Below are 27,304 nucleotides of genomic sequence, written 5' to 3'. Positions count from 1 at the left end.
CAAATGTCACTGGCTCAAGGTTGTTCCATCCTTCCGAGGTGGGTAAAATGAGGATCCTGATTGTTGGGGGCAAGAGGCTGACTGTAAACCACTTACAGAGGGCTGTAAAGCTCCATGAAGCGGTATATAAGTCTAAATTCTATTTCTATTCTAGGCAGTCGTTGGAATGAAGTATTGCAGGCTAACTCTGTCCACAGTCTGGAGTTTGATCCTGACTGGCTCAAGGTTGACTCAGCCTTCCATCCTTCAAAGTGGGTAAAAATGAGGACCCAGATTGTTGGGGGCAAGAGGCTGACTCTAAAACTGCTTAGAGAGGGCTGTAAAAGCACTATGAAGCAGTATATAAATCTAAGTGCTATTGCTATCTTACCCTGGTAGTGATTGCAAGCATGCTGAATTCCAACCAGCCAACCACGGGAGCCTGGGATAGGTAGAAACCTAGCCTAGGGGCTTCATGCGTGCTTCTGTGTTGCACGCAGTCAGGCCCTTGGGTTGCTTCTGCCAGCATGAGGAAGTTGAGCATTGGTCGATGTGTCCTTCCAGACAAAGCCTCTCAGGGTCTTTGCTCAGAGGATACCTGGTAGGGGCGGCTCTCATTCTGCTCTCAAGGGGAGATTGAGCTTGTCCTCAGCAAGCAAGACTACATTGCTTCTGGAGGCCTCTCTAGAGCCATGGAAAGTCCAAGTAGCCAATCCTCATCTCCTTTGAAGTCACCTGAGCTGGTGGTCATCACAATGGGTTTGCCCTTGATAAGGTAGTGAAGCAACCCCGATAATTGCTCTGAATCGACTGTTTAACCTTTGGGCGACATTTGAACCCTTAGAGCAGAGGTGACAAACTCAAGGCTGGATCCAGCCTGTGGGGTACTTACATCTGGCCCATAGGGCCACCCTGGAAACAGTCAAACTCGATTTCATTGAGGGACGCATCAGGGTTGTGTTTGATCTCGGGGGGGGGGGTGTTCTGTTAGCGAAAACCGGCTCCTGGGCTCTGTTTTCGGCTGCCACAGCCTCCTGCAACACTCTGCTAATGAAAACGGAGCTTGGGAGGGCCGCATGCAGAGGGTTGCAGGAGGCTGTGGCAGCTGAAAATTGAGCTTGGGAGCCTGTTTTAGCTGGGAGAGCACTCTGGCCATCACAGGTGCCCCCGACACGAGTGATGTCACACTGGCCACACCCACCATGCCCCCCCTGCCCCTAGGTCAAATACAACCCTTATGCAGCCCTCAATGAAATCGAGTTTGACACCCCTGCCTTAGGGATACAAGGCAGAAGAAACAATCTGTCCTCCATCCGCTCCTTTTATCCTCCGGATGAGAGAAAGGCCTTCCACCTCCACCTGTTCCTGTGTTTTTGCATGCCCAGGACAGGGAGAGGCACCTGTGAGCTGAAGCAGCAGGGAGGCTCGGAAGGGAGAGGCTGAACCATGCAGCCCAATGGGTGGTTTCTCCCTTGCGCAAACCGAGAGGAGTTGGGAAAGAGCTGCCGGTGTGGTGGCTCTCCAGCAGGTTTTGCTTCGGCTGCTGTTCTGCCCAGGAGGAGACCAGGACCCTGTGGTTCATGGCAAGACATTGCGGGGGGGGGGGGGGGGACTTCTAAAATCTGTGGTAAAGCAAATTGCAGGTTAGCCTAATATTGGAAATGTTGAGTTACCTTTACAGCATGTAGAGCACAAAGCACTTTGTGCATATGTGTGTGTGTCTGTGTGTCTGTGTCTGTATACATACATACATACATACATACATACATACATACATACATACATACATACATACATACTTTCCCTGAAAATAAGACGGTCTTATTTTCTTTTGACCCCCTGAAATAAGTGCTTGGTCTTATTTTCCGGGAAGGGCTTATTTTAGCACATGTGGTCAAAAGCCTGATTGGGCTTATTATCTGGAGAGGTCTTATTTTCGGGGAAACAGGTTATACACGTCAACATCAATACATGAAGAGTGTGGTATCTGGGTATCGTTCATTTTGATATGAATAATAATGATATCAATAATATTTGTTACATTGGTAAAACTTAAGTAATCCTAGTGTTAATACACATATTTTTATTAAGATATAAAGGTAAAAGTTCCCTTTGCACATATGTGCTAGTCGTTCCCGAATCTAGGGGGCGGTGCTCATCTCAGTTTCAAAGCCGAAGAACCACGGCTGTCCAAAGATGTTCTCTGTTGTCATGTGGCTAGCATGACTCAACACCAAAGGTGCATAGAACGCTGTTACCTTCCCACCAAAGGTGGTTCCTATTTTTCTACTTGCATTTTTTATGTGCTTTCAAACTGTTAGGTTGACAGAAGCTGGGACAAATAACAGGAACTCACTCTGTTATGCAGCGCTAGGGATTCAAACTGCTGAGCTGTTGACTTTTCTGATTGACAAGCTCAGCGTCTTAGCCACTGAGCCACCACGTCCCTTGTATTAAGATACAGTCCTTTATTATTTAGTTGTTCAGAGTTTCAATGTGCCATTGTAATGACAATCACAATATTATTTGAGCATGCTTAGTAATGCCATCTTTCAACCTCTAATCTTTCCACCTGGTTATTGCTTTTATTCTATTATATAAAATGTGTACACTAATATTCCCCCTATTTCTTAGAGCACAAAGCACTTCTGACAGTCATAATATGTCAGGACACACACACACACACACACACACACACACACACACACGTCTACGATTTCATGACTGCATTTGAGGCAAAATATGCCCATTCAAGACAATAGATTTGCACTTCATGACCGTGGCATTTGCTGAACGTGTGTGTATTCACTTAACATCCATCACAGAAAAAAAGGTTGTAAAAATCGGTGTGGTCACGTGGGATCCTAGACTTACTGCCAGAAATCTGGCCCCTAATGCAGTCTTAAATTGAGGGCCACCTGTGGTGCTGCCGTAAGGGCCTCGGGGTGTCCTCACAAGCAGCATGATACAATAATGCAAATGGCAAAGTTGGTGCCGTTTCCCATCACAGCCCTGTGCCGTCACTCTGTCTTCAACTGGCCCTCCTGCCTGGCTGAGGGACATTTGCCTCACCCAGCAGCGTCTCTGCCTGGGGACGTGGGATGGCTGCTGACCACAGCAGTCTGCCGACAGTGGGAAGAGGGGTGTTTAGCAAAGGAAGCCCTGGTGAGGCTGAGAGAATTCCCCCAGGACACTTTCAAAGTCCAATATCCGTCCATCCAGGTGCCAATTACAGCCCGGTGGATCCTTTCATCAGCCGCTTCCCCTCAGGCCTGCATTTCCATTCTGCCTGGCTCTGGGGAAGTTGTGGTTCACCTGGGCGGCAGCCTCCTCCTGCTCCAAAGAGGCTCCAGTCCTTGTCTGAATCCTCCGCTCTTGGCATATTATTACGGCCTGCACATTTATTTCTAAATGCACCAAAGGAGCTTTGGAGGCTGCTGAAGGTGGATTGCAGGATAAGGAAGGACTCACAGACCTTCCCTCCCAGCTTCTTTGCTTTGGGACAAGACCAACACAGCCAGAATCTACGCTGCACACACACACACCCATTGTTGGAAATGCAGGGAGAGCCCACCCTCCGTCTTCCCTGCGGTTGTGGCTCCTGGGTTGCTTTGCCTGTTTTGTGCAGGGCTAGAGGGGGGACCTGTGCAGCCCTTTTGGCCTCTGCTTCTCATCCCGGAAACTTTCAGGCAGATTTTATTTTCTTCTGATTTCCTGCACAAGATATTGGAGGAGCCACCCAGACAAGGGCTCCATTGGGAAGCTGGCCAAGGTGCTCCTCCCCAAGAATGAAGCTGTGCTTTGCAAAAGCAGCCCCTCCCACGTGGGAACCCGGCAGGTGTGGGCCTCCATCTCCCCTCTTGTTTAAAGGAGTAGACCGGAGGGTGCTCTGAGAAAGGGGGGGGGGGAGGAAAGCATCTCCTTCCCTGCCTGCCAATTCCAGGTGCAGGTGGCTGATGAAAGGCAGGTGCCCTTCTCTGCTTCTGGATTGCCCAGCTGGGCGCAGTGGAGCCCAGCACAATGGGGCTTCTTTTGTTGGCGCTGGTAGCTAGGCAGGTAACCTGATCTGGGTTGGTGCCACAAACAAAGCAGGTGCAACGTTAAAGGCGCCGCAACCTCGTCAGTCAGGCGGGGATTCTCCCTCGCCCCCTCGGAGAGCTTGGAGCTTCACCTTGAAGACCCCAGCCCAAAACGCGGCAGGTCCTCCTGACCAGCGGCGCTTCCAGCGGGAATTCCCGACTGGTTGTAAACAGGCAGAGGCTCCGCTGAGGTCTGGGGAGGGTCTCGCTAACCAGGGACACGTCGGGGGCGACACCCCCCCCGTTCCTTTCCTCAGGGGAACCTCCGGTGAGGAGGGAGCAGCAGCCCATCCGCTGCCCGCCCCCGAGGCCCTTCAGCCGGGCTGAACGGAGGAGCTGCCCATGGGCGCCCAGCCCTGCCAGGACTCTCCGGGCCGGGCCAGTCACGCCACGCCCTCGCTTTCGGGCGGGGCGCCCGGCTGGGATCTGCCGGTTGCTGGCGACCGCTCGGAGGTCGCCGCTGCCTTCGCCGCCACCACCTGTTGGTCCCGGGCAGGCGGGAGCTGGAGCGGCCGCGCTCGTTGGGGTTCCCGGCGGCTCTTTCCGACGCGGCCATGGCCTCGGGCGCCGAGCAGGTGAGCCGCCCTCCCCGGAATCCTCCGGGCCAAGGGAGCCGGGGTCGCCCCTCGCCGCCCTCCTGCTCCCTGCGGGCTCCCGGCTCCCACGGCCGCTGGGCGAGGGCTGCGCGTGTGAGCGACGCTCCGGGAAGCTCTGGCGGGAGTCAGGCTGGCCGTGCCTGGGCTCTCCTCGCCCGGTGGTGCCTCTGCGGCCAGGGGGAGCTTCCCGGAGAGCCGGGCGAAGGCGGGCCGGGCGGAATTCCGTGCAGGGCGCCTTCCCGGTCCTGCCCGCCGGCGCCTCCGAAGGCGTGGGCCCCGTCCGTTCCCCGTCCGTTCCTCCCGCCAGCCCCGCTTGCAGGGCGAGGCGAAACCTGGAGCGGAGCCTTCAGGTGCCCAGGGGAGACCCAGGCACCGAGAACGTTCCCCGCCTGACTGGCGGCCGGGAGGCTCTCCGGGGGCCCCGCCAGGTGGCCGTTCCGAGGCCCAAGGCGCGCGGGCGACCGGCGTGGCTGGAAGGTGGGCGCGGGAGGGAAGAGCGAGAGAAGCCGGCTCAGCCGCCAAGGGAGGGAGGGAGGGAGGCGCTGGGGATCCTCCGCCAAAGCGGCCCCGCCCGGAGCGTCCAGATGGCCGGGGTTCCCAGGGCTGGAAACAGCTGGAAGGGATCCCCAGTTTTCCTTTAACGAACACCCCCACCCCCCGTCTTGGGCTGGGAGAGGCGCGATGGGCGACTTCTCCCTTTGGGGCAGAAAAGGGCTGAAATCTGAGCCTGAACCCTCCAAAGCCTGTAGTAGGAAAAGTGTTTTGAAACCTCAGGGGCTGAGAAGGGTGTTCAGCGCTCAAAGAAAATCAGAGCCCAGTCATCTCAGGGCTGAGGAGGAGGAGGAGGACTTGGTAGGCGATTTAATGGCCCCTGGGAGAAAGAGCCTTAACAAACATGGGACTTATTTCCCTGCATGTTATGGCATCTTCCCAAATGTGGCTGGGTGGTTGGAGTAATTAAACCTCACCCAAGTTCAGTATATCTCCTGCTTTCCTTCAGGCTCTCCAGGCAGGGTATGCCACTGTTCTCTTCCCTCACAGCAACCACACTGCGAGATGGGCTGGGCGTAAAGCAGGGGTGTCCAAACTTGGCAACTTTAAGACTTGTGGACTTCAACTCCCAGAATTCCCCAGCCAGCTGGCTGGGGAATTCTGGGAGTTGAAGTCCACAAGTCTTAAAGTTTATTTATTTATTTATTTATTTAAACTTATTAGTCGCCCCCTCTCCCCACAGGGACTCGGGGCGACGTACATAAGTAACAGTCAGCACAGTGTCATACAGAGGAGGTAAAAAATAAATAAATAATTACAATACTGAACAAGGTTAAAACCCCAATGACATTAATAGTTTAAAAACTAAAATTGACAATTAAAAATGACCTAGGGGTGGAAAAGTTGTCGAATTATGCCAGGCCGGCTAGCCGAAACAGGTGGGTCTTCAGTTTACTGCGGAAGGAGCGGAGATCAGTTGTTGTTCTAATGTCTGGGGGGAGGTCGTTCCAAAGGGTAGGGCCCGCCACAGAGAAGGACCTACTCCTGGGCACCGCCCTCTGACAATCTCTAGAGGACGGCACCCGGAGGAGACCCTCTCTGTGTGAGCGAATGGGTCGCAGGGATGTATGGGGCAGGACACGATCCCGCAGGTAACTAGGCCCTATGCCATGGAGCGCTTTGAAGATGGTAACTAACACCTTGAAGCGCACCCGGTAGGCCACAGGAAGCCAGTGCAGCTCGCGCAGGAGCGGTGTTATATGGGAGAACCTCGATCTCCCCATAATTACCCGCGCGGCTGCATTCTGGACCAACTGCAGTCTCCGGGTGCACCTCAAGGGGAGCCCCATGTAGAGAGCATTACAGTAGTCCAGGCGAGACATCACCAGCGCGTGAGTGACTGTGTGCAGGGCCTCCCGGTCCAAAAGGGGTCGCAATTGGGCACCAGGCGAACCTGGTGGAACGTCCCCCTCGCCACGGCTGCCACATGATCTTCCATAGCCAGCCGGGCATCAAGGAGGACGCCCAAATTGCGTGCCCGTTCCACCGGGGCTAATTGTTCATCCCCGATGGCCAGCGATGGAATGTGCTGGTTGTACCGGGGTGCCGGAAGCCACAGCCACTCTGTCTTGGAGGGGTTGAGCTTGAGCCTGTTGTCACCCATCCAGACCCGCACGGCTTCCAGACAACGGGACATCACTTCAACAGCCTCGTTGGGGTGGTTTGGGGTGGAAATATACAGCTGAGTGTCATCAGCGTACAGATGATATCTCACCCCAAAACCACGGATGATCTCGCCCAGCGGTTTCATATATGTGTTGAACAGGAGAGGCGAGAGGATCGACCCCTGTGGGACCCCACAAGTGAGGGGCCTCGGGGTCAACCTCTGCTCCCCTGTCAACACACATTGTGTCCGGCCAGAGAGGTAGGAGCGGAACCACCGCAATACGGTGCCCCCGATCCCCAACTCCTCCAGACGGCGCAATAGGATACCATGGTCGATGGTATCGAAAGCCGCCGAGAGGTCTAATAGGACAAGGACGGAGGAACAACCCCCATCCTTTGCCCTCCAGAGATCATCCACCAACGCGACCAAGGCCGTCTCCGTGCTGTGACCGGGTCGGAAGCCGGACTGGCACGGGTCTAGATAATCATCTTCCTCCAGGTGACGCGGGAACTGCTGAGCCACCACACTCTCAACAACCTTCGCTAAAAAAGGAAGGTTGGAGACAGGACGATAATTTGCTAGCTCCATTGGGTCCAGAGAAGGCTTCTTGAGCAGGGGTCTCACCACCGCCTCTTTCAAGGCGGTTGGTAAAAGTTGCCAAGTTTGGACACCCCTGGCATAAAGGAACTGTCTGGTGGAAAGTGACCGGTGTGGTTCGGTGCCTGACGGGGCCTTCAACCCGTCTCCTTAGACCTTGCCCAATGTTGGACCACTCGGTCTCTCCTAAATTAAATAGAGAGTGCATTTTGAAATGTGCTGGTCTTATTATTTAAACCTTAGAGCTTATAGGATCCCAAGTCCCTTTGTGACATTTTCCTTTTAGTCATTGGGAAATACATGTGCTTTATGAAAAACATATATTAAATATATATCTTATATATTTCCATAAAACATAATTTAGAAAAAAAATCCTTTTTGCATGAAAGGTAATTTTGAAATAAACACGTTTTTCATAAAAGAAACTTTTAGCAAATGAAGAAACCTGACCAAGCTTTTAAATGTCAGCACTTTTGCTTCTTCCCACATAGTGGCGCTGTAGCCTAACCTATGTCAGAACCTGCTTTTCCCATGAAATTTGCTTGGTTCTCATCTAATGTAGATTTGCTCTCTTATAAACAGCCTCAAGGTATTAATTCATGCTTGGTTAGAGGTATGTAAAGTTGAGAGTAGGATGTAAACACGCAAAACCCCAGTTGGTTTTATGCACAACAAAACACATTGCGAAAATATGTTCTCTACCAGAGGTGGGTTTCTGCAGGCATTACTGACGGTTTGATGCACACACGATTTGCACAAGTGCCTTTGCTTCACTCACGTGTGTGTGCGTAGTTGCCTATAAATAGGTCTGTGCAGGTGCACAACATTAAAAAAAGATGTTGCAGCAACCGGGGAACCAGTTTCAGGGGCATGGCGAGCATGCTGTCCCCACTGGTTCGGCAACCCAGTCACCATTTCCACTTCCGGTTCCACCAAACTGGTGCAAGTAACCCACCTCAGTTCTGTACACAAAATAGATTGATTTTGCCAGGAGTTCCAGGGAGGGGTTTCCTCTGTTTTCCCTTCCAACGTGGGGCTTGTTTCTCTGATGGGGGCCCTGAGGAGCTCTCAGTTTCCAAGTGGGCCATCCTGCTGTCCTCCATTCCCCCTTGCGGCTCAAGCATCCTCCTCCTTTTCCTGCCTTAGAGCAGGGAGGAAAGGAGCATCCAGCACTGGTGGGGCTTGGATAGGAAGGTGGAATGCAGAAGGACTCTTTTCTATGCTCAGGAGATACTGAAGGCCTGGAGGCTGGAGAAGGCTGGAGAATTCTGGGGGTTGAAGTCCACAAGTCTTACAAGTTGCCAAGTTTGGGGACTCCTGGTCTGGAGCCTTCTGAAACAGTTGTGTGCTTTGTACTAAATCATGTTCCTTCAAGCACAGCAAGGAGAATCCATTTACCATATTTTTTGGAGTATAACATGCACTGGAGTATAAGACGCACTAAGATTTTGAATAGGCAAATTAAAAAAAAGTTTTTGCAGCCTGCAGACCTCCCTAAAACAGCCCATTTTTCGCTCATTTTTGCCCTCCCTAGGCCCCAGGAGCACTCCGAAAGCCTCCTAAAGGCAATGCACGGTCATTTTGGTGAAGGGGGTGGGATTTTGGGAGGCCAAAAATGCTACATTCAGTGTATAAGATGCACCCAGATTTTCACCCTCTTTTTTGAGGGAAAAAGGTGCGTCTTATACTCCAAAAAATATGGTAAGCCACTTTTGGAGACAATAGGCAAGATAGGAATCTAAGATACCAAACTGAGAAAAGAAGGTGGAATGCAGAAGGACTCTTTTCCATGCTCATACTGAAGATCCTCATCAGAGAGATGATGAAGCACCCAAGGAAGACACCATCAGGGCCTTTGATGGGGCAGGGCTGTTTCTGAGCATTGTTTGGGTTGCTCCTGGGTGTGTTTGTGTGTCTGTGTGTGGAGGGTGACCTCCTTGTTGGGACAAGGTTGGTCTTGCCTGTAGCTATGTCCACAAAGTGACTAATTCATGTTGACTTATTTATACCCAGAGGAATGTTCTCTTAGCATTTCTTTCAATTTTTTCTACAATTAACATACCATAATTACTTTAAAAATAAATAAAACTTTGAATAATAAAAAGGAAAGTTCTCTAAAGGTGACTCTCCTCCCTTTGTCCCATCACAGTCTGGAAGCAATCTCAACTTTGCTTGGTTTGTGCATTGTTGCTTTAATACATTTGTGTATGCATCTTTTTCAAACGTTGCTCAAGAAGAAAATCTTTCACAATAGTCTGGAGCAGAGGGCTTCAAACTTGGCAACTTTAAAACCTGTGGACTTCAACTCCCAGAATTCTCCAGCAGAGCTGGCTGGAGAATTCTGGGAGTTGAAGTCCACAAGTCTTAAATTTGCCAAGTTTGGGGACCCCTGATATGGAGCCTTCTGAAATGATTGTGTACTTCGTACTAAATCATGTCCCTTCAAGCACAGCAAGCCACTCCTGGAGAAGATAGGCAAGATAGGAATCTAAGATATCAAACTGAGAAATTTAATTCAATATTGAAACAAGTCCCTCCCCCCTGCCCCCAGGAAAGCAGGTTTTTCAACTGCCGTTGCTTCCACATTCCACCTGGGATGATAGCTGCTGGCCTCAGGAAGGGGGAGAATGAAGAATGAAGAAAAGAAAGGAAGAGGAGAGGAGAGGAGAAGAGAGGAAAGGAGAGGGAAAGAAGAAAGGAGAAAGGAGAGGAAGACATGGAGGGGAAGTAAGAGTAGGAGAGAGGGCAGGAAGGGGAGGACAAGAGGAGTTGGGGAGAGGAAAGGGAAGAAGAAAAAGGAAAGGAGAGGAGGAAAGAAGAAAGGAGAGAAGAAAGGAGGAAGGAGAAAAGGAGAGGGAAAGAAGAGTAGGGTTGTGGTAAAACAAGATGGATGTATGGGATGACAGTTAGAGCACAGGGGTGAAATCCAGCAGGTTCTGGAGAACCGGTAGCGGAAATTTTGAGTAGTTCAAAGAACCAGCAAATACCACCTCTGGCTGGCGCCAGAGTAGTTGGCAGAACTGGCCTGCAGTACTGCACTCTTAACTACTGCGCCACCAGGAAATCAGGACAGAAACTCTTGGAGAGCTGATTTAGAACTTGACCAATCAGCCACCAATCAAAAGTTAGAACAACTCAAAGGATTCCTGGCAGGATAACAAAAATGAGAAATCTGCAGTTGTTGTCTGCGTGCTTCTTCCTTGATTCATCCTACTTCCGGATGCGTTTGGAAGCTGGAGAGCAAAACAAAATAAAGCTTCCTGGTCCGAAGACCAATGCAGAAGAGAAGGGTCAATTTTAAACTCCAAGAGGAATGCTGAGGTTTCCCTCTCATCCGCTTTGCTCTTTTCTGAGATAATAGTTTCCTTTTTGTTCTTCCCCAGCACCTGCTCCAGATTCAGGGCAGAGCCAGGCCCAGCTGTTTTCTGCTGCGCCTTAGCTGCAGCTCAGTCACCTGTCTAAGGTTCTTCTGCTACAAGGAGCCCCGACTGAAAAACTTGGGTGCCCTGGTTGAAAAGCTTGCAAACTGCACCAGAATTAACGTTTTAAAGAGAATGTGGAGGATGTTGCATGCTTTTAAAGTAATATGTTGACTTAGAACAGGGGTGTCCAAACTTGGGAACTTTAAGACTTGTGGACTTCAACTCCCAGAATTCCCCAGCCAGCCATGCCATGACCAATCAGCCACCAATCAAAAGTTAGAACAACTCAATTCCCCAGCCAGCCATGCTGGCCGGAGAATTCTGGGAGTTGAAGTCCACAAGTCTTAAAGTTCCCAAGTTTGGACACCCCTGACTTAGAAAATCAGGTTGGTGCAGCAGTTAAAGACAGCCACTACCTCTCAGCCCTAGAAATAAGGGAGCAAAGGCAAATGTCATGTAGTTGTCAGGACTAGAAGACGTAACACGTACACACACACACACACACTTATTTTTGCAGTGTTTCTTTAGGCTGCCAGTTGGTCTGAAATCCAGTCACCTTTTTTTTTGTAAATATACATTCTTATAATTGTTATTTAACATATGTCAATTCATACCATTTTTCCACCTGTATATTTACATTTTGATATTTTCTTATTTCCCCTCTCCCTATTTTAATCATGTGTCGTCTGAGATACTTATTTCATGTTTTGTTCCTTTCTCTTTCTATTTGTATCTCTTTTCTAACCAATCATAAAATTGCCCCCATGTCCTGTAGTACACTGATTCCTCCTTGTCCTTTATTCTCAATGTCAACCTGTTCATTTCTGCACAGTCTAATATCTTCTTTACTACCTCCCCTTCTGATGGGATTTTGTCTGCTTTCCAGTTTTGGGCAAATACAATTCTCAGTCACCTTCTTGAGGAGATAAAGATCTGGTATTTAAGGTCCCTCAAAGTGTTAATTTCTTGCTCCCTGACTTCGTGTGTATGTTTGTTTGCGTGCCTTTAGAGAAAATACATTAAACTTAAAGAATTATTTTTATTATTGTCTTTAGTTGCTTATGGTATCCTGATTACAGGGTCAGAAGAAAACAAGCCAAGCTTTGATGCTTTTGATAGAACAAAAGATTCACACGGTTAAAGTCCCTGGAGGTTCAGTTGCATGACTGTCCCCCTAATCCTGCGATGGGAAGTCAGCCACTAGGAGGGCCCCTGGGTGCCTGCATATTGGAAGAGGGTCCCTTTCTGCAGCAGCCAAGGAGTCCTAGAAAGGGATACGACTGCTTTAATGAGCCTTCAGGGCAGGGCAGGTGGAAACACTAAAGGCATCCCAGGAATGCTATTCTATCACACTGGGGTGTAGTAACAGAATTGTGAAATTGCATCCAGGCTTCTTGAGGCCCCATTTCATATGGAACAAGGTTAGGGCAGGGTTGTTGTGAGTTTCTTCCTCACATTTTTCTCATCTCTGGGCTGTGGAGTCTTTTCTCCGAGTCCTCCTCTAACAAGGTGTCTCCTGCCTTCCTCAAGATCAACTTTGAATTCCTTTCCATACAAATAGGTAGCCGCTGTGTTTGTGTTCCCAGGCCTCCCCCAAACCGAATCCAAACGATTGCATCACCTTGCGTCTTACATGGCACTATGAACAGCCCTCCTGTTGTGTTTGGTGAGGTGTGGCATTGCCTAAGGCCGTGATGGCGAACCTATGGCACATGTGCCACAGGTGGCACATGGGGCCATATCAGTAGGCACGTGAGCTCAGCTCTGCTGTGCATGCTCGTGTCAGCCAGCTGATTTTCGGGCCTTCTTGGCCCACCAGAAGTTGGGAAACAGGCTGTTTTCAGCCTCCCTGAAAGGCTCTGGAGCCTGGGGAGAGCGAAAAACAGACCACCTGGTCCGACTGGAAGTTGGCAAATGGGGGGTCGTGCATGCATGCGAGCAGTGGGGGTTGCATGTACATGTGCGGGGGGAGGGCACATAGAATTATGGGTGTGGCCATGTGCACACACGACCCTCCCCCGCGCTTCCCCTGCTTTTGGCACATGATGGCAAAAAGGTTTGCCATCACTGGCCTAAGGACTTGTCAACATGATCAGCATTTAGGCAACTGTGCCACAATGAGGTGAAGAGGAAGGAAATCAGTGGTGGGTTGCAGGAGGTATGCCCCGGTATGGGCGTACCGAAGCCTGCCCGAAGCACTGGGTATCGTTCCAGTACAGTGCTCCGGAGGGCCCACCCACCTGCCTGCCATCCTTATCTGTATTTGAGCTCTTTGGCGCTCCCGTGCACACGCAAGGAACGTATGGCGCCTGCGTGACGCTCCGCCAAGCAGCTGGATCATTCGCATATGTGTCATGGACCATGACAGGAGGTAAGGACGCATGCGCACGCTGCACATGTGTGCGCACATTCATGTCATGGACGCCAGGCCCCGTTGTACCATACCGGTTGCAATGGGATTCAGAACCCACCACCGAAGGAAATGATTGGCTCTAGGGCTCTGCAGGCCACTCCTTCACTCAGAAAGTTCTTGGAAAAACACAACCATCAGTTGCAATAGTGACGGTGTCTTGGGAAGGTTGAAGTGGTTATTTCCCAGCAAACTCCCACTGGTGAGCAATCTTAAATTGCTGACCGGCTTCACAACTTGTCTGTCATCTGGGAAGGATCACTCCACTGATTTCTCCCATCTTCAAAAGTCCTCCTCCTGCACTGAAACAGGGTAATTTTCTCCTTCTCGCCACTCGTTTTCTCTGCATAGCTACTTTTTCTGAAATTTACGGCAGATATTCCCTATGAGAGAAACCATTGTTGTTGCTGCTGCAAATTCAATCAATATCCTCTCAAAAGAACAGAGCACTAAAAAAAAAAAAGATTTAGATTTCCAAAGGGCATCATTTGAGAGATTTCCATGCAATTTTATTCCATTTGATAAAAATGAAAACGTTATAGGCCATGTCTGGTGTTCACTTTTTTCCCAAGTGAAATAGGGTGACAGTTTCTCAACAAAGAAGTACAGTAGCTTACCTTTGTGGAATGACTTTGTCTGGCTATTTCCAAATTGGAGCCTTTAGCTCCTGAAACGTTCTTTACACGGCACTGGATCAAAATTAATGTTCTGTCTTGCAACAAGAGGGAGATGGCGATAAATATATGTTAATTGGAAACTTGAATTTCTCCAGCATTCAGTGGTGATCATAGACTAGAATAACAGAGTCGGAAGAGACCTTGAAGGTCTTCTAGTCGAACCCCCTGCTTAGGCAGGAAACCCTGCACCACTTCAGACAAATGGTTATCCAACATCTTAATTTAAACTTCCAGTGTTCACAACTTCTGAAGGCAACTGGTTTTACTGACTAATTGTTCTCCATATCAGGAAATTTCTCGTCAGTTCTAAGTTGCTTCTCTCCTTGATTAGTTTCCACCCATTGCTTCTTGTTCTACCCTCAGGTGCCTTGGAGAATAGTTTGACTCCCTCTTCTTTGTGGCAACCCCTGAGATATTGGAACAATGCTATCATGTCTCCTCTAGTCCTTCTTTCTCTTAAGCTAAACATACCCAGTTCCTGCAACCGTTCTTCATATGTTTTAGTCTCCAGTCCCCTAATCATCTTTGTTGCTCTTCTCTGCACTCTTTCTAGAGTCTCCATGTCTTTTCTACATCGTGTAATGACTCAATGGGAATTTGAATGAGGCTGCAGAAGACACAGGTGCAACCTGGGGCAGATCCAAAGGCAGCTCCTGAGTGAGAAAGCCACGAGAAACCAGTTCTCCAGGGTGGTGTGGGCGGAAGCAGCAGTGGGAGTTTGGCCCTGGGAAGGAGGAAAGTTAGGACGATAGGCATTTCCCTTACAATGCCCCAGTCTCTAGATGGGTGCCCAGAAGAACATAAGGCTGGGCCTGCTGGATCAGAACAAGGCTGATTCCGCATCAGCACGGAGCCCACCAGAAACTTACGGGGAGGGCTCCAAGCTAGACAGGATGCCCACCTTCTCACCCTTGTGTGGTATTTCAGCTGGACCAGAAAGAAAGCATGAAGGAACAGCTAAAGCAGGGGTGCCAAACTCAAGGCCCGGGGACCGGATCTGACCCGTGGGGTGCATAGATCTGGCCCGTGGGGTTGCCCTGGAAACAGTGAAGGACTGGCCCACGGTGCCTCTGCCAGTGATAACGGGCTCCCGAGCTCTGTTTCCAGCTGCAATGGCCTCTTACAACCCTCTGCCAGCACAAATAGAGCTCGGGATTTGTGTTGGCAGAGGATTGCAAGAGGCCATTGCAGCTGGAAAAGGAGCTCAGGAGCCTGTTTTCACTGGCAGAGTGCTTGGGTCATCAGAGGCGCCCCGAACATGAGTGATGTTGAGTTGGTCACACCCACTCTGCCCCCCTGAGGTTAAACACAATCAGTGGTGGATTGCAGGCGATACGCCCCAGTATGGATGTACCGATGCCTGCCTGGAGTACCGGATACCGTTCTGGTACGGTGCTCCGGAGGGCCCACCTGTGCGCCCAAGCTCCTTACCTGTATTTGAGCTCTGCGCGCACACACACGGAGCGCATGGCGCCTGCATGATGCTCCGCCAAGCAGCTGGAGCATCGCAGAGGCTCATGGAGGCATCACAAGAGGTAAGGACACGTGTGCGCTGCGTGCATGCATTGCACGCGTTCATGTGGTGGATGCTGGGCCCCGTTGCAACCGTACCGGTTGCAATGGGCTCTGGAACCCACCACTGAATCCAACCCTAATGCGGCCCTCAATGAAATCGAGTTTGACACCCTTGGGTTAAAGTAAGCCTTCCAAGCAGACCATCATCCCTGAAGAGATCCGCCTGCTCATCCCCAGGTCTTCCCACACCTCTAGGGGTGGAAGGAGAGTTTAAGGTCTTGTCCTCCATGTTCTTCTGGAGGACCTGATTGGGATGGGCTGAAGGGGAAGATCATTGACCAAGGAAAACAGACGTCCAAGAAGGCCACGGGAACCCTTTATGTGCTGTTGTCACCACCACAGCTGTGGATCCATCTTATCCAGTGATGGTTAACCTTTTTGGCACTGAGTGCCAAAACTAGAGCACTTTTGTGCCAGAGGTGGGTTCCTACCAGTTCGGACTGAGTTGGGTGAGTAGGTAGTAACTCGGCCTGCCACGCTCCTGAACAGGTTTTATCGGTGGCGCCGTAGACACTGCCATCTTGTTTTTTTGCTTCTGCGCATGTGCAGAAGCAATTTTTTAGTACTGTGCATGTACACAGCATGTCCCTGAGTGAATTGGCAGCAGCAGCAGCTGGGACCCACCCCTGGTGTGCGCGTGCATGTGCTGGAGCCCCGGAATCCAGAAGAGAGCAGCTGGCTGGTGCACATGTGCACTGTGGCTTGCTGCTCTTCCGGGTTCCATCATGTGCATGCACACTGGACAGATGGACTTCACGCGACGGAACCTGGACACGCCCACACAGAGACACGCCCACGGAGAGAGCTGTGCATGCCACAGGTTCGCCATCATGGATCTAATCAATGGGAGTAAAGCTCAGTTCAGGAGATTTTGCCAATCCGACAAATCAAATGTTCTCCGAAGAACCGGCTGCCCTCATTTCAAAGCACAAAAGTCTCCTAAAAAGGGAATTCTGATTGCCTTTAGTGGCAGCTACTTTATCTCTGCCTTAATTTCGGTTTTGAACAGGAAGTAACTCTACTTCAGTTTTAAGTTGAAACCCAAAACTGTTTAGTGAGTCATTCATGTTTTCAGAAACTTTGCAGCTGAGTGACTACCGGGCTAAAGCAATTATTTTAAAAAGCGTCATTGTTGTTTCTGCAATATTTTGCTTCCATAGCAGGAGATCCAGATCCCCCGGCAGCCTCTTGCGCTCTGGGGAGATTCACGGATGGCCAGTCACTTGGTCAAATCTGCTTTGGCCAGTCAAATACCAGCTCTGCCATATCAGGCTGCTGGCCTTGTTATGACACTATTATTGCGAGCAGGATATACTACTCTTCTGGGGCGAGTTCTGCTGCCTGCCTCACAGTCATACACAAAACCTGAACACTGGAGCCTGCTAGGAAAGATCCAGTCCAGGCAATCTGTGCCCGCTGAATGAGGGAATACAGAAGATTTGAGTTGTAGATGTTGGCCTGTTGGCTATCTAAGTTATTGGACTACGGGGCCTGTCCCTTGCCCAAACTCTTTGGGGGTGAGGAGAATTCATCTGCCAGGCAATACTACTCTGGTAAGAAGAGCCACCCCAGAGGAAAACTTGCCACAACCAAGCAAGGCCCATGTAGCTGAACTAAAGGCAGGACTGCATGGGCAAAAAAAATGCATGGAGGTTTCCTAATACATTGGATCAGTAGATTTATGACAGGGCCTGTACTGATCATGCAGGTTTTTATATACAGAGTTCTCATAAACAAAATAACTAAATGGGAACACTGAGCCATTTTGGGGTGAACTCAGAAAAACTAATGAGAGACACAGATAATCTTTTCCTTCCTTCCTCCTTCCCTCCCTTCTTTCCTTCTGTTGGAAGAAATGTCCATCTGGGTTCAGTTCCAGGTGGGAAGAAAGACACTGGAAACATGGAGACCGCTTGGAAAGATGGTTTAATGGTGGACAGGATCACGTACCTTGAAGATGTTGGGTGAAGAAGAAAAAAGGGGAGAGATGCTGAGAGTGCCTGAGTTTTATGCCCTCTCTGGGCTTTTGAATTTGAGCTTGTATTCTGATTGGTTGTCAGACTCATATGGGGACATGCAGGAGTAACTCATTTTCCTAGGAGAGAGGTGGGTGCTAACTTCCTACACTTCCTCCCTTCCTTCTTTCCTCCCTCTTTCCCTCCCTTCCCAAATCTTAAGTTCCTTCTTTGATGATTTTGCTCCTTTGTTTTCAAGCATGATCAGCTTTGAGTGCTGGGAGATAATGTGGCAAGGAACAGCAGAGGGCGCCCTCGTCTCATGCAAGCACTCAGAGACCAGCTGGAGGAGGGGATTGGGAGAAGCAGCTGAACCTGCCTTGTTGGCCTCTCCTGGTTCTTCAGCTCCCATAGATTTGGCACTAACTTCATTGGTGTAATTGTGTTCTATCTTCCTTTTGGTCAGGAGACTAGATGGGAAAACCAACTTGGTGGATGCTTTAAACTGTGGAGATTCACTTCTGTTTTCTCCAGGGGTTTTTCTGTCCCTCACTCTGAAGAACCGCAGAAGGTAAAATGCCATGATGTTATAGAGCAGGAGTGTCACACTCAACTGCCACCCTGGAAGCAGCAGAGGATCGTCCCGTGGTGCTTCTGACAGTGAAAGCAGGCCCCTGAGCTCCGTTTTCGGCTGCTGCAGCCTCCTGCAACCCTCTGCCAGTGAAAAGGGAGCTCGGGAGGGCCACATGCTCTGTTTTCACTGGCAGAGGGTTGTAGGAGGCTGCGGCAGCTGAAAACGGAGCTCAGGAGCCTGCTTTCACTGGCAGAGCACTCAGGCCACCACAGGCGCCCCTGACACAAGTGATGTCAAGCTGGCAATGCCCACCCTGGCCACGACCCCCAAGGTCAAACACAACTCTGATGCTGCCCTCAATGAAATCGAGTTTGATACGCCTGTTATAGAGGAATCTGTACCTGCAAAACTCCTTGCTGCGATCGAACCAGAGGCAAAGGGGGAATTTGGGAGGGGGGGGGGGCTAAACACCAGCCTATTGCTTTTTTGGATTGGATTGGAACAAATTAGGATAGGTTCACCTTCATGTAGCAACTCCAGAAAGCAAGTCCTTAACCCAATAAGCAGAACGTTAACTTGCAGGACATAAGAAGCGACTGCTGGCATGAGGCATTACTATTCAAATTCGTGGATTCAATACAATACAATACAATATAATAGCAGAGTTGGAAGGGGCCTTGGAGGTCTTCTAGTCCAACCCCCTGCCTAGGCAGGAAACCCTATACCATTTCAGACAGATGGCTATCCAACATCTTCTTAAAGACTTCCAGTGTTGGGGCATTCACAACTTCTGGAGGCAAGCTGTTCCATTCATTTATTGTTCTAACTGTCAGGAAGTTTCTCCTCAGTTCTAAGTTGCTTCTCTCCTTGATTAGTTTCCACCCATTGCTTCTTGTTCTACCCTCAGGTGCCTTGGAAAATAGTTTGACACCCTCTTCTTTGTGGCAACTCCTGAGATATTGGAATACTGCTATCATGTCTCCCCTAGTACTTCTTTCTATTAAACTAGACATACCCAGTTCCTGCAACGTTCAGCAGCACTGTTGAATTTTTTAAAATTGTGCCCTGACTTTTAGATTTTGCCTGTTGTGGGAGGAATGATCCTCTCCAAGGGATGGAGGTGTGCAGCCAGGCGGTGGTGGGAGTCCCACACAGACGTTTCAGGAAATGGATCTTTTCCAATGGTGTCTTATGGAATTCTACCTTAGTAGTGTTGGAAGAATCGTCCATCCGGGTTCAGTTCCCATTGGGGAGAAAGATACTGGAAATATGGAGGCTGCTTGGAAAGATGGTTTTAATGGTGGACAGGACGCGTGGTTTGAGATCCTGGGCAGAAAGAAGCACATGGAGTGGAGAGAGGGATATATTTTCATACAAACTCTTGGGCCCTGCCTTAGAGTTTCCTGTTCCTGTACAATAAATTTATCCCATTGGCTGTCAGACTCCCAGGGGGCGAGGGTCTTAGCTAACTTTGTAGGCTGCCTGTGCCCCAGGCAGTGGTGAAATTCAAAATTTGTTATAGCTGGTTCCGTGGGCGTGGCTTGGTGGGCGTGGCAGGGGAAGGATACTGTAAAATCCCCATTCCCACCCCACTCGGCCAGACAGAGGTGGTATTTTCTGGTTCTCCGAACTATTCAAAATTTCCGCTACCTGTTCTCCAGAATCTGCTGAATTTCACCCCTGGTCCCAGGCTTGGGTGATGTAATCTCCCCAGGTGCCATGTGGTGAGTTCCGTTGCTAGATGGGTAGAGGGCTAATTCCACCATTGTTGGATCTTGGGTGAGGGCATTTGCTTATGAATAGACCCAGCTAGCTCTTTACCTCTTAGGTGCTGACATCTGCTGCGGGCTATTGAGGAGGGTGGGGACTATTAAGAGAGAGTCTGCTTCCTGCCTAAAAAACATGATTCTCCATTTCTCATCCAGGGAAATTTAATATTCTGCCTTTTCAATATTTCCTAGGATATTTCATTCTTCTAGGAGAGGGGTGGGTGCTAACTTCCTACAGTGGAATCAATCTCTGTATCACTTAATGAATAAAAGACTTTCTTTAATTTAGAAGAAGTATATGGTAGTGTATGCACATCTGTAATAAAAATATTGGCTTTTATGGGCTACTGGATGCTTCTGGGAGAGGTAAATGGTACCAGATCAGAGCAGTGTTGACTGTGCAGCTTGGACGAAGAGCACAGAAGATGCACGCAGTTTCTTGTGTTGTGTTGGAAGAAATGTCCTTCTGGGTTCAGTTCCAAGTGGGGAAAAAGGCACTGGAAATGTGGAGGCTGCTAAGAAGGATGATTTCATGGTGGTCACAACCACATGGTTTGAGGTCCTGGGCAATTGAGCACATGGGTGAGAGAGGGAGATAGATTTATACCCTCTCTTGGGCTTTTGAACCTGCTTCCTGTTCCTGTGAAAGAAATGTATTTTGATTGATTGTCAGATGGGGCCATGCAGGGGTAACTTTGTAGGTTGTCTTGAGTCCCAGGCTTGTTTGACTCTTGCTGGATGATGTAATCTCCCCAGGTGCCATGTGGTAAAATGATTAGAGGGCTAATCCTATTGCGTCTTGAGGGTGAAGGTCTACAGTTGCATTCAGAGAATTCCGGAAAGGTTCTCATTTATTCTGTTCAGTATATATATTTTTTCTAACATGGAGCCTCTTGGGCAGCTTTGATCATTCCTGCATATCAAGCTGCTTAGGGACTGAAGAAACTCCATATAACTGCCTCCTTTTGAAAGTTCCTTTAAAAATAAATAGGAGATGAATGAATGGATTGATATATTTGTGACACTTTAAAAAATCGATAAGTAGAGCAAGGGAGATCTTAAATCATGGAAAGGAAGGAAAGTGTTGGTGACAAAGCTAACGTTTGCAGAACCAGTGGCGAGGGGAGAGCTTCTTTCTTTGTTTTTGGAGCAAATTGCTTCCTGGGTTAATCTAAGGGCCAGCTGCTCCTCTCCGTTTCCATTCCAGTGTTCGAAATGGCGATGGGTGGAACCAGGAAATAGCTGGAGTCCAGGCAGCTGCAATTGACCAATTGGCTTCCTTTTAAACCTTTTGCAATCCCAGGCTGGACCACAGATGCTTTGGCAACCTTCCACCTATGGAGCATACATGGGAGGCATTTTGCTCCACAGAAGTGAGCCGTTTCTCCTGCCGTAACTGAAAGGATTTCAGAAATATATGAAATGTCTAATTTAATACAGCAGTGAGATATTTTTTCTCTCTGCTTTACTTAAAATAGCGCTTAGCATTTCACAGTGGGGTTATGGATTCTATGTTTTGCTTCAGAAATGGAGATTTGTATAAAGTAAGTAGATCAGTTTTTCTCTATAAATGAGACATGAAATATTTTTGTCTCCAGACATCCTCGTTTTAACTTGCTGTTGCCATGGTCACTCATTAGTATTCCATGGAGACCTGGTTGCCATGGAAAAATGTGTAGTTGTACAAGGTTTCCATAGTTACCCTCCATCCTTATGAACCTTTTGATAGATCAGCTAGCAGATCTGTTTGGGAAAGCCTGAAATATGACAGTAGTATTTAAAGCCTGGGAAATTAAGGTGGGGTGTTCAATCTACAACTCAGATATTTATCTTTAGACTCCCAAGGGAAAGTTGTTTGGGGGTCAGGAACAGCCCTGCTAAAAATAATAAAATTTCAGAAATGGCTTCACAGTTGGGAATTCAGCCTACATTTACAGTTTGTGCGGGTTTTAAATGATAGGTTTGGAAGACCGGGTTTCCTCATCTTTTTTGAACACGGATCTGCTTCCGAGGTTCTTGAGCATTCCCACGGCAGCTGCTGGCTGCCAGTCTTGGTTGGTGCAGCTCTTCCCATGCCAGAGGGGCCTTGGGTCAGGAGTGGGGAGGGCAGGGGATGAGGGAAACCCACAGGTGACCCTACCCGGGATAATATTCTCCAGCAACTTTTCAAAGCAAAAGCCCTACAGGGTTAGGAGCTGTGAAAGGGCGGAGAAGACACATTCAAGAAGGCTGTGTCTTGTCTCTTTATCCTGGAATCCTGGTTACTCTCCAGAAGAGTTTGATGCTCAGAGCAATTCCGTTGTCATGGCCTGTGGGAGTCTGTCTCTGATCTCTGGGGAGGCGGTTCTTCCTCCGATGATAATCACCCTCCAGGCTGCAGTTATTTAGGAAAAGATTTTTAGGATGGAGATGGAAAAGTTTCTGGAAACATTTCAAACCTTCACAGCAGCTGTGACTGAGGCAATCGTGGCTGTAGGATAAGAATGAAACTAAAACAAAACACTGAATGAATGAATCTAAGTGGGGTCTCTTTGTTACAAGGCAAGCTATCTCGGAGTGCCCAAAGGTGGCCACATTGTCATTAAATCTGGCTAGCTGGAGGGAGTTGCAATGGGCTCACTCTGGACCTGGTCAGATCAGTGGTGAAATTCATTTTTTTTACTACTGGTTCTATGGCCGTGACTTGCTGGGAATGGCAGGGGAAGAATACTGCAAAATCTCCATTCCCACCACACTCTGGGCCAGACAGAGATGGTATTTGCCGGTTCTCCGAACTACTCAAAATTTCCACTACCAGTTCTCTAGAACCTGTCAGAACCTGCTGAATTTCACCCCTGGTTCAGATTTAACTCTATGTGGGATTAATATTTGGAAGGGACCTTTGGTGTCTCTGGAAAAAAGTTGAATGAATGCCAGTTTGATCAAAGGATTGTCTCTGGCTGATATCGATGTATTAATATAACGTGAGAATGCCTTTGAGAATCACGAACAAAATGGGAAGAACAGATAGAGTTCTTGGTGTCCTCTGAGCTGGATTGTTTTTCTGCAGACATTTCTTTACCAGACCAAGCAATATCATCATTCCATGGGAAAAGGGAGCTTGCTGGGTTTTATATAGAGTAGCTTGACTTTCCAGTCTTGATGGGCTGTGGTCTTCTCCCTGGTGGTTCCTGGATTAAAGTGGGGTTCCTTCCGTTATTCGGTGCTGTTTTTTCCCTGCTTCTCTGGATATTGATGTTTTGACCTAGGCTTCCTGAGACAGTAAAAATCACACGCTTAGTCCCCAAAACCCACTTTTTATTTAAATGGCTGTGAATTATGTTCATTCACAGCCTGTAATGAGTCACAAAAAGTTTGTGAAGAGTCCAACATAAGTCTGCCACAGTCTTTTGGGATAAGGCTGATAAGCACTCTCTTTTATCTCCCTTGAAACTCCCTTGAAACAATCCCTTGATTGCCAATTAGTTTTGCAAGTAGCACAGAGTCAATATGGAGCTTCAGAGTTTAAACTGACCAGAATGAACAAAGTTGCTTCCTGCAGTCTCATGTCCATTTGCTCCTCTTTTATGTCTTATAGGAGGGGCCAATCATCTCCAAGCCTTACTCCTGAGTCACCCCTTTTGTCTGAACTGTTCTTGCCTCCTGGCAGCTCTGCGCATGCGCACACTGGGAACAGCCTCCCCCTGTTCCTCTGCCTCGCTGATGTCAGACTCCAGAGGCTCCGGAGGCAGCACATAACTCCCAGATGGCCCTGGCCCCATCACCAGACCACCTTAGTGGCATGTAGTAGATGAAGAAGGAGTTGTGGGTGAACAGCTTTCTCTAAGATTATCTTGAAGATTATTTCCATGCCCGCAGCATCGATTAAACCATTTCTAGAGAAACTGAGGAAATTAATCTACTTAGCTGGATGATCTTTATAATAGAGACTGGAAAATCTTATGCAGATGCGTTTTATGCTTTGATATTTTTTTAAAAAAAATAAATCCATGCAATTATCCTTGCTTGAGTTTGCCTCTGAATGCCAGAACATTACATTTAGAAAACTAGTTCAAATTCCTCAGCTCTCACCCATAATAGCTTTTGTTAAAAAGGAGAACATGTTGTATTTTTCTTCCCTAATTAGAATCTGCGCTATACGTGTAATGGTAGTACGTAGGAATGACCTTGGGAAGGCAGAGCAAAGAGACACAGCCAAGGGAGCACTCAGATAAAAGGCAGATCAGTTCCTGGCAAGTGTGTGGGTGGGACAAGCAGATCAGAAGGGGCCCTCCCTAGTTTTTTGGGGTTGTAAAGGATACGGGGAGGAGGAGATGAGAATGGTTCTTTGAGACGTGGAAGATTTAATGGAACCTTGCAATGAAGGAGAATTAGCTTCCATGGGCATGAATCCTGGCTGGTCTGCCTCACAAGGCTGACAATACAGCTTGAGCCTCTTGATTCCAAATGGTTGATTATTTGTTTTTTTTAAAAGTTTTTTTAATTAAACACAGATTAAAACATTGGATACCGTGTAACCGTCCTGGCAAAGTCTTTGCCATACATACTAAGATATAAAGTTATACATTATAACCACCATACTTATTTACAATTGATCTATTCCGTATTTACAAATATAAAAATATTGCAATTCCAACCATGATGCTTTGTTTTTATCTTATTCGTTTTCACTGTTATAGTTTTATACATAATTCTAATCTCCATTCTATAAATCTTAGTCATTGCTTATTTGGGTTTTTTTTGTTTTTTGTTCCAACCATCGATACAATTTGTCCCAGATCTTATAATATTCTGATTCGTCTTTGTTCTTCAATTCCCATGTCCATTTATCCATTTCAGCACAAATCAGAATTTTCCTAATTACTTCCTCTTCTTTTGGAATGTCCCTGTTTTTCCAGTTTTGGGCAAAGACCATTCTTGCTGCCGTAATAATATGCATTCTTAAGTAGATTACCCCCTTGTTATGTTTATCATTTATGATTACCAAAATAAATAGTTCTGGTTTGAATTCTATTTCCTCTTCGGTTATCTCTATCAGCTACCTTTGAATTTTCCGCCAATATTCTTTTGTTTTATGGCATGACGACCACATACATACATACAACTGGTTGATTATTTGGAAGGTGAGAAGACATCACACATGGCATCTTTGCCAGAATTTCAAAAGCACCGGTCCAGGGCTTTGTATCTCAGTTTTGCTGCAGTTATTGTTCTTCCTCCACTCCTTCCTCCAAACAAGGAATGGGCAGAAACTGCATCCCTGGGGTTAGCCCAGAAATGGAGGAACAAAAATATTGGCAGCATGAATGCCTACTTCAGCTTCAACCACAATAATACACGAACACACAGTAGATACAAACTCAAGCTAAATCGCTCCAAACTTGATTGCAGAAAATACAACTTCAGCAACAGAGTGGTCAACGCCTGGCATGCTCTACCTGACTCTGTTGTTACATCCCCAAGCCCCCATAATTTCAACCTAAGACTGTTGACCTCACCCCATTCCTAAAAGGTCTGTAAGGGTGTGTGTGTAAGCCCACCAGTGTGCCTACTGTCCCTGTCCTACTGTCCCCATTTATTCGTACCCATTTACTGTGTTCATATTTACATTCATACTTATACCTGTTGTCTTTTACATGTTTGACAAACTAAATAAAAAAAGAACTGATTCCTCCAATAAAGGGGAATATTTGTAGCTCAGGGTTGACATGAGGAGTCCTTGGTACTCTCTGAGCTTGGTTGTTTTCTTGCAGATGTTTTCATGACCCATACTAGGTAACATCACCAGTGAAACCTCTGCAAGAAAACAACCAAGATCCAAGAACACCAAGGTCCCCTCGCTGATGCCTCCCTTTCTTAAGAAGAAGGGAGTGGCTGTGAAGTGACCTGTTCCATGCAATCCTTCACGCCCCCTCAGGCCAGCATCCTTCAAGGTGCTTTTGTGCATTCTGCATTATAAAAAAACACAAGTAGACATCTCTGGGTTTATGAGATATGCGTGTTGTACAGATGGATCTATGGTGTAATTCTGCACTGAGGAAAAAACTAAACAAGGAGTAAGGAAAGGACTGAAGGGAAAACTGGGAGCGAAGGGAAAAGGGATGGAGAAGCCCAGATAGGAATTGGGCCCATGGATTCTTCTTTGAGCTCCCTGGAAGAGTCCATCTTCCTATCTCTTTAGAGCAGGGATCTCCAACCTTGGCAACTTTAAGATGTGTGGACTTCAATTCCCAGAATTCTGGGAGTTGAAGTCCACTGGTCCACTTTAGAGCTACGGTTGATGCTCGCCATTTTAATTCCTGTGAGTGTAAGATTTATTCACTGGATTTCCAGAGGGTCACAGTGGTCTGACTTTAAGCGTTCTTTTTTAACAACCGGTTTTCATTCCCCCCACCTCACCCTTTTTACTAAAGCTCTTTTCTTTCTTTCTCCCTTTCTTTGTTTTAGGTTTACCACAGATTCTATCCTCCTGGAAACACTAGAAAAGTAAGTCAATGAATAAATCAATAATGCTTCTTTGGAAAATCAGCCTCCCTGCTTTCACTCTTTGGTATTGGAGGTGAACAGTTTGTACACACTCGGTGAATGAAAGTCTACACTAAACGAGCCAATCTGTGTGGATGAGGTTTGGGAAATAAATAGCCTTTCTTAAAATATTCCAACTCCCATTAGAAATTCTCTGTTGGAGATACACTGGGGAAAAGAATAGCCCAAATCTCCCCTCGATAACAGAGGACAGGAGAGGAATAATTGGAGAATTAGATAAATAAATAAAAATAAATAAAAGGACCTCCTTACTGAAGTCCTCCATTTTATCTCCATCTGAAAAAGGGGGTGAGGTTTCAAACAGGCCATTGCACCTGCCATTTTGGCAGTCTTCAAGCTCCTCCTCCTGCATTCCCAGATGGCCCTTCCAGTGGGATTGACCACAAGACACACGTGTCATACCCCTGTTGGAGTCTGACACTGAGATGGAAGACGAACAGCTGACAGAGAGCGGGAGAGTGGCTCCGTTGGCTGGGAAGGAAACTGGGGAAGGGCAAAATCAGGCTGGGCAGAGCAGGGGAGATGCAGAACAAGGGAGAGGGGGTTCAAATGAAGATCAAGGCCCAGCCCCTCCTCATCCTAGGGCATGCAGGGAAGAACACAGAGGAGAGCAATGTGGGTTACGTGGCTTACGAGGAAGGAAAGGACCCTGATTCCCTTCACAAGGCACACCTGGGGATGGAGCTTAAAGGAGAGGCAGTTGGGAGGGGCATTGGTCAGGAACAAACACTGAATTCACCTAGTGTTGAGAGTTGCGGCCTGCATTCCTCTTGATTGTTTGAATTCATTGCCGTGCTTCTGTGTGCTTATCTTGCCTTGTTGGAATTATTCACTTCTTGGACTCATTATCTTGCCCTGCTGGGGTGATTGATTGCAGTCATTCTGCTTACAGCGTTTGGACTGGAGTATCTACAGCCAGAGGCTGCTGCAGGTTTGTGGGAGAGCTTTTCTCCAAGCCAGAGAGTAA

General features: G+C 48.0%; 1 protein-coding gene across 1 annotated transcript; it reads left to right on the top strand.

The window, feature by feature from the left end:
• Positions 1–671: 671 nt before the first annotated feature.
• On the top strand, positions 672–27,304 carry LOC309392681 (uncharacterized protein; the record flags this gene model as incomplete). Its single annotated transcript, XM_081954109.1, has 6 exons — positions 672–754; positions 3,703–3,817; positions 4,104–4,224; positions 4,335–4,633; positions 26,239–26,277; positions 27,230–27,304. 6 exons carry the CDS (start codon positions 672–674, stop codon positions 27,302–27,304), a joined length of 732 nt encoding a protein of 243 aa, XP_081810235.1.

This window comes from Natrix helvetica (assembly GCF_964273705.1).
Source record: "Natrix helvetica genome assembly, chromosome: 5".
Classification (NCBI taxonomy): Eukaryota; Metazoa; Chordata; class Lepidosauria; order Squamata; family Natricidae; genus Natrix; species Natrix helvetica.
This window is presented reverse-complemented; position numbering and strand designations above follow the sequence as displayed.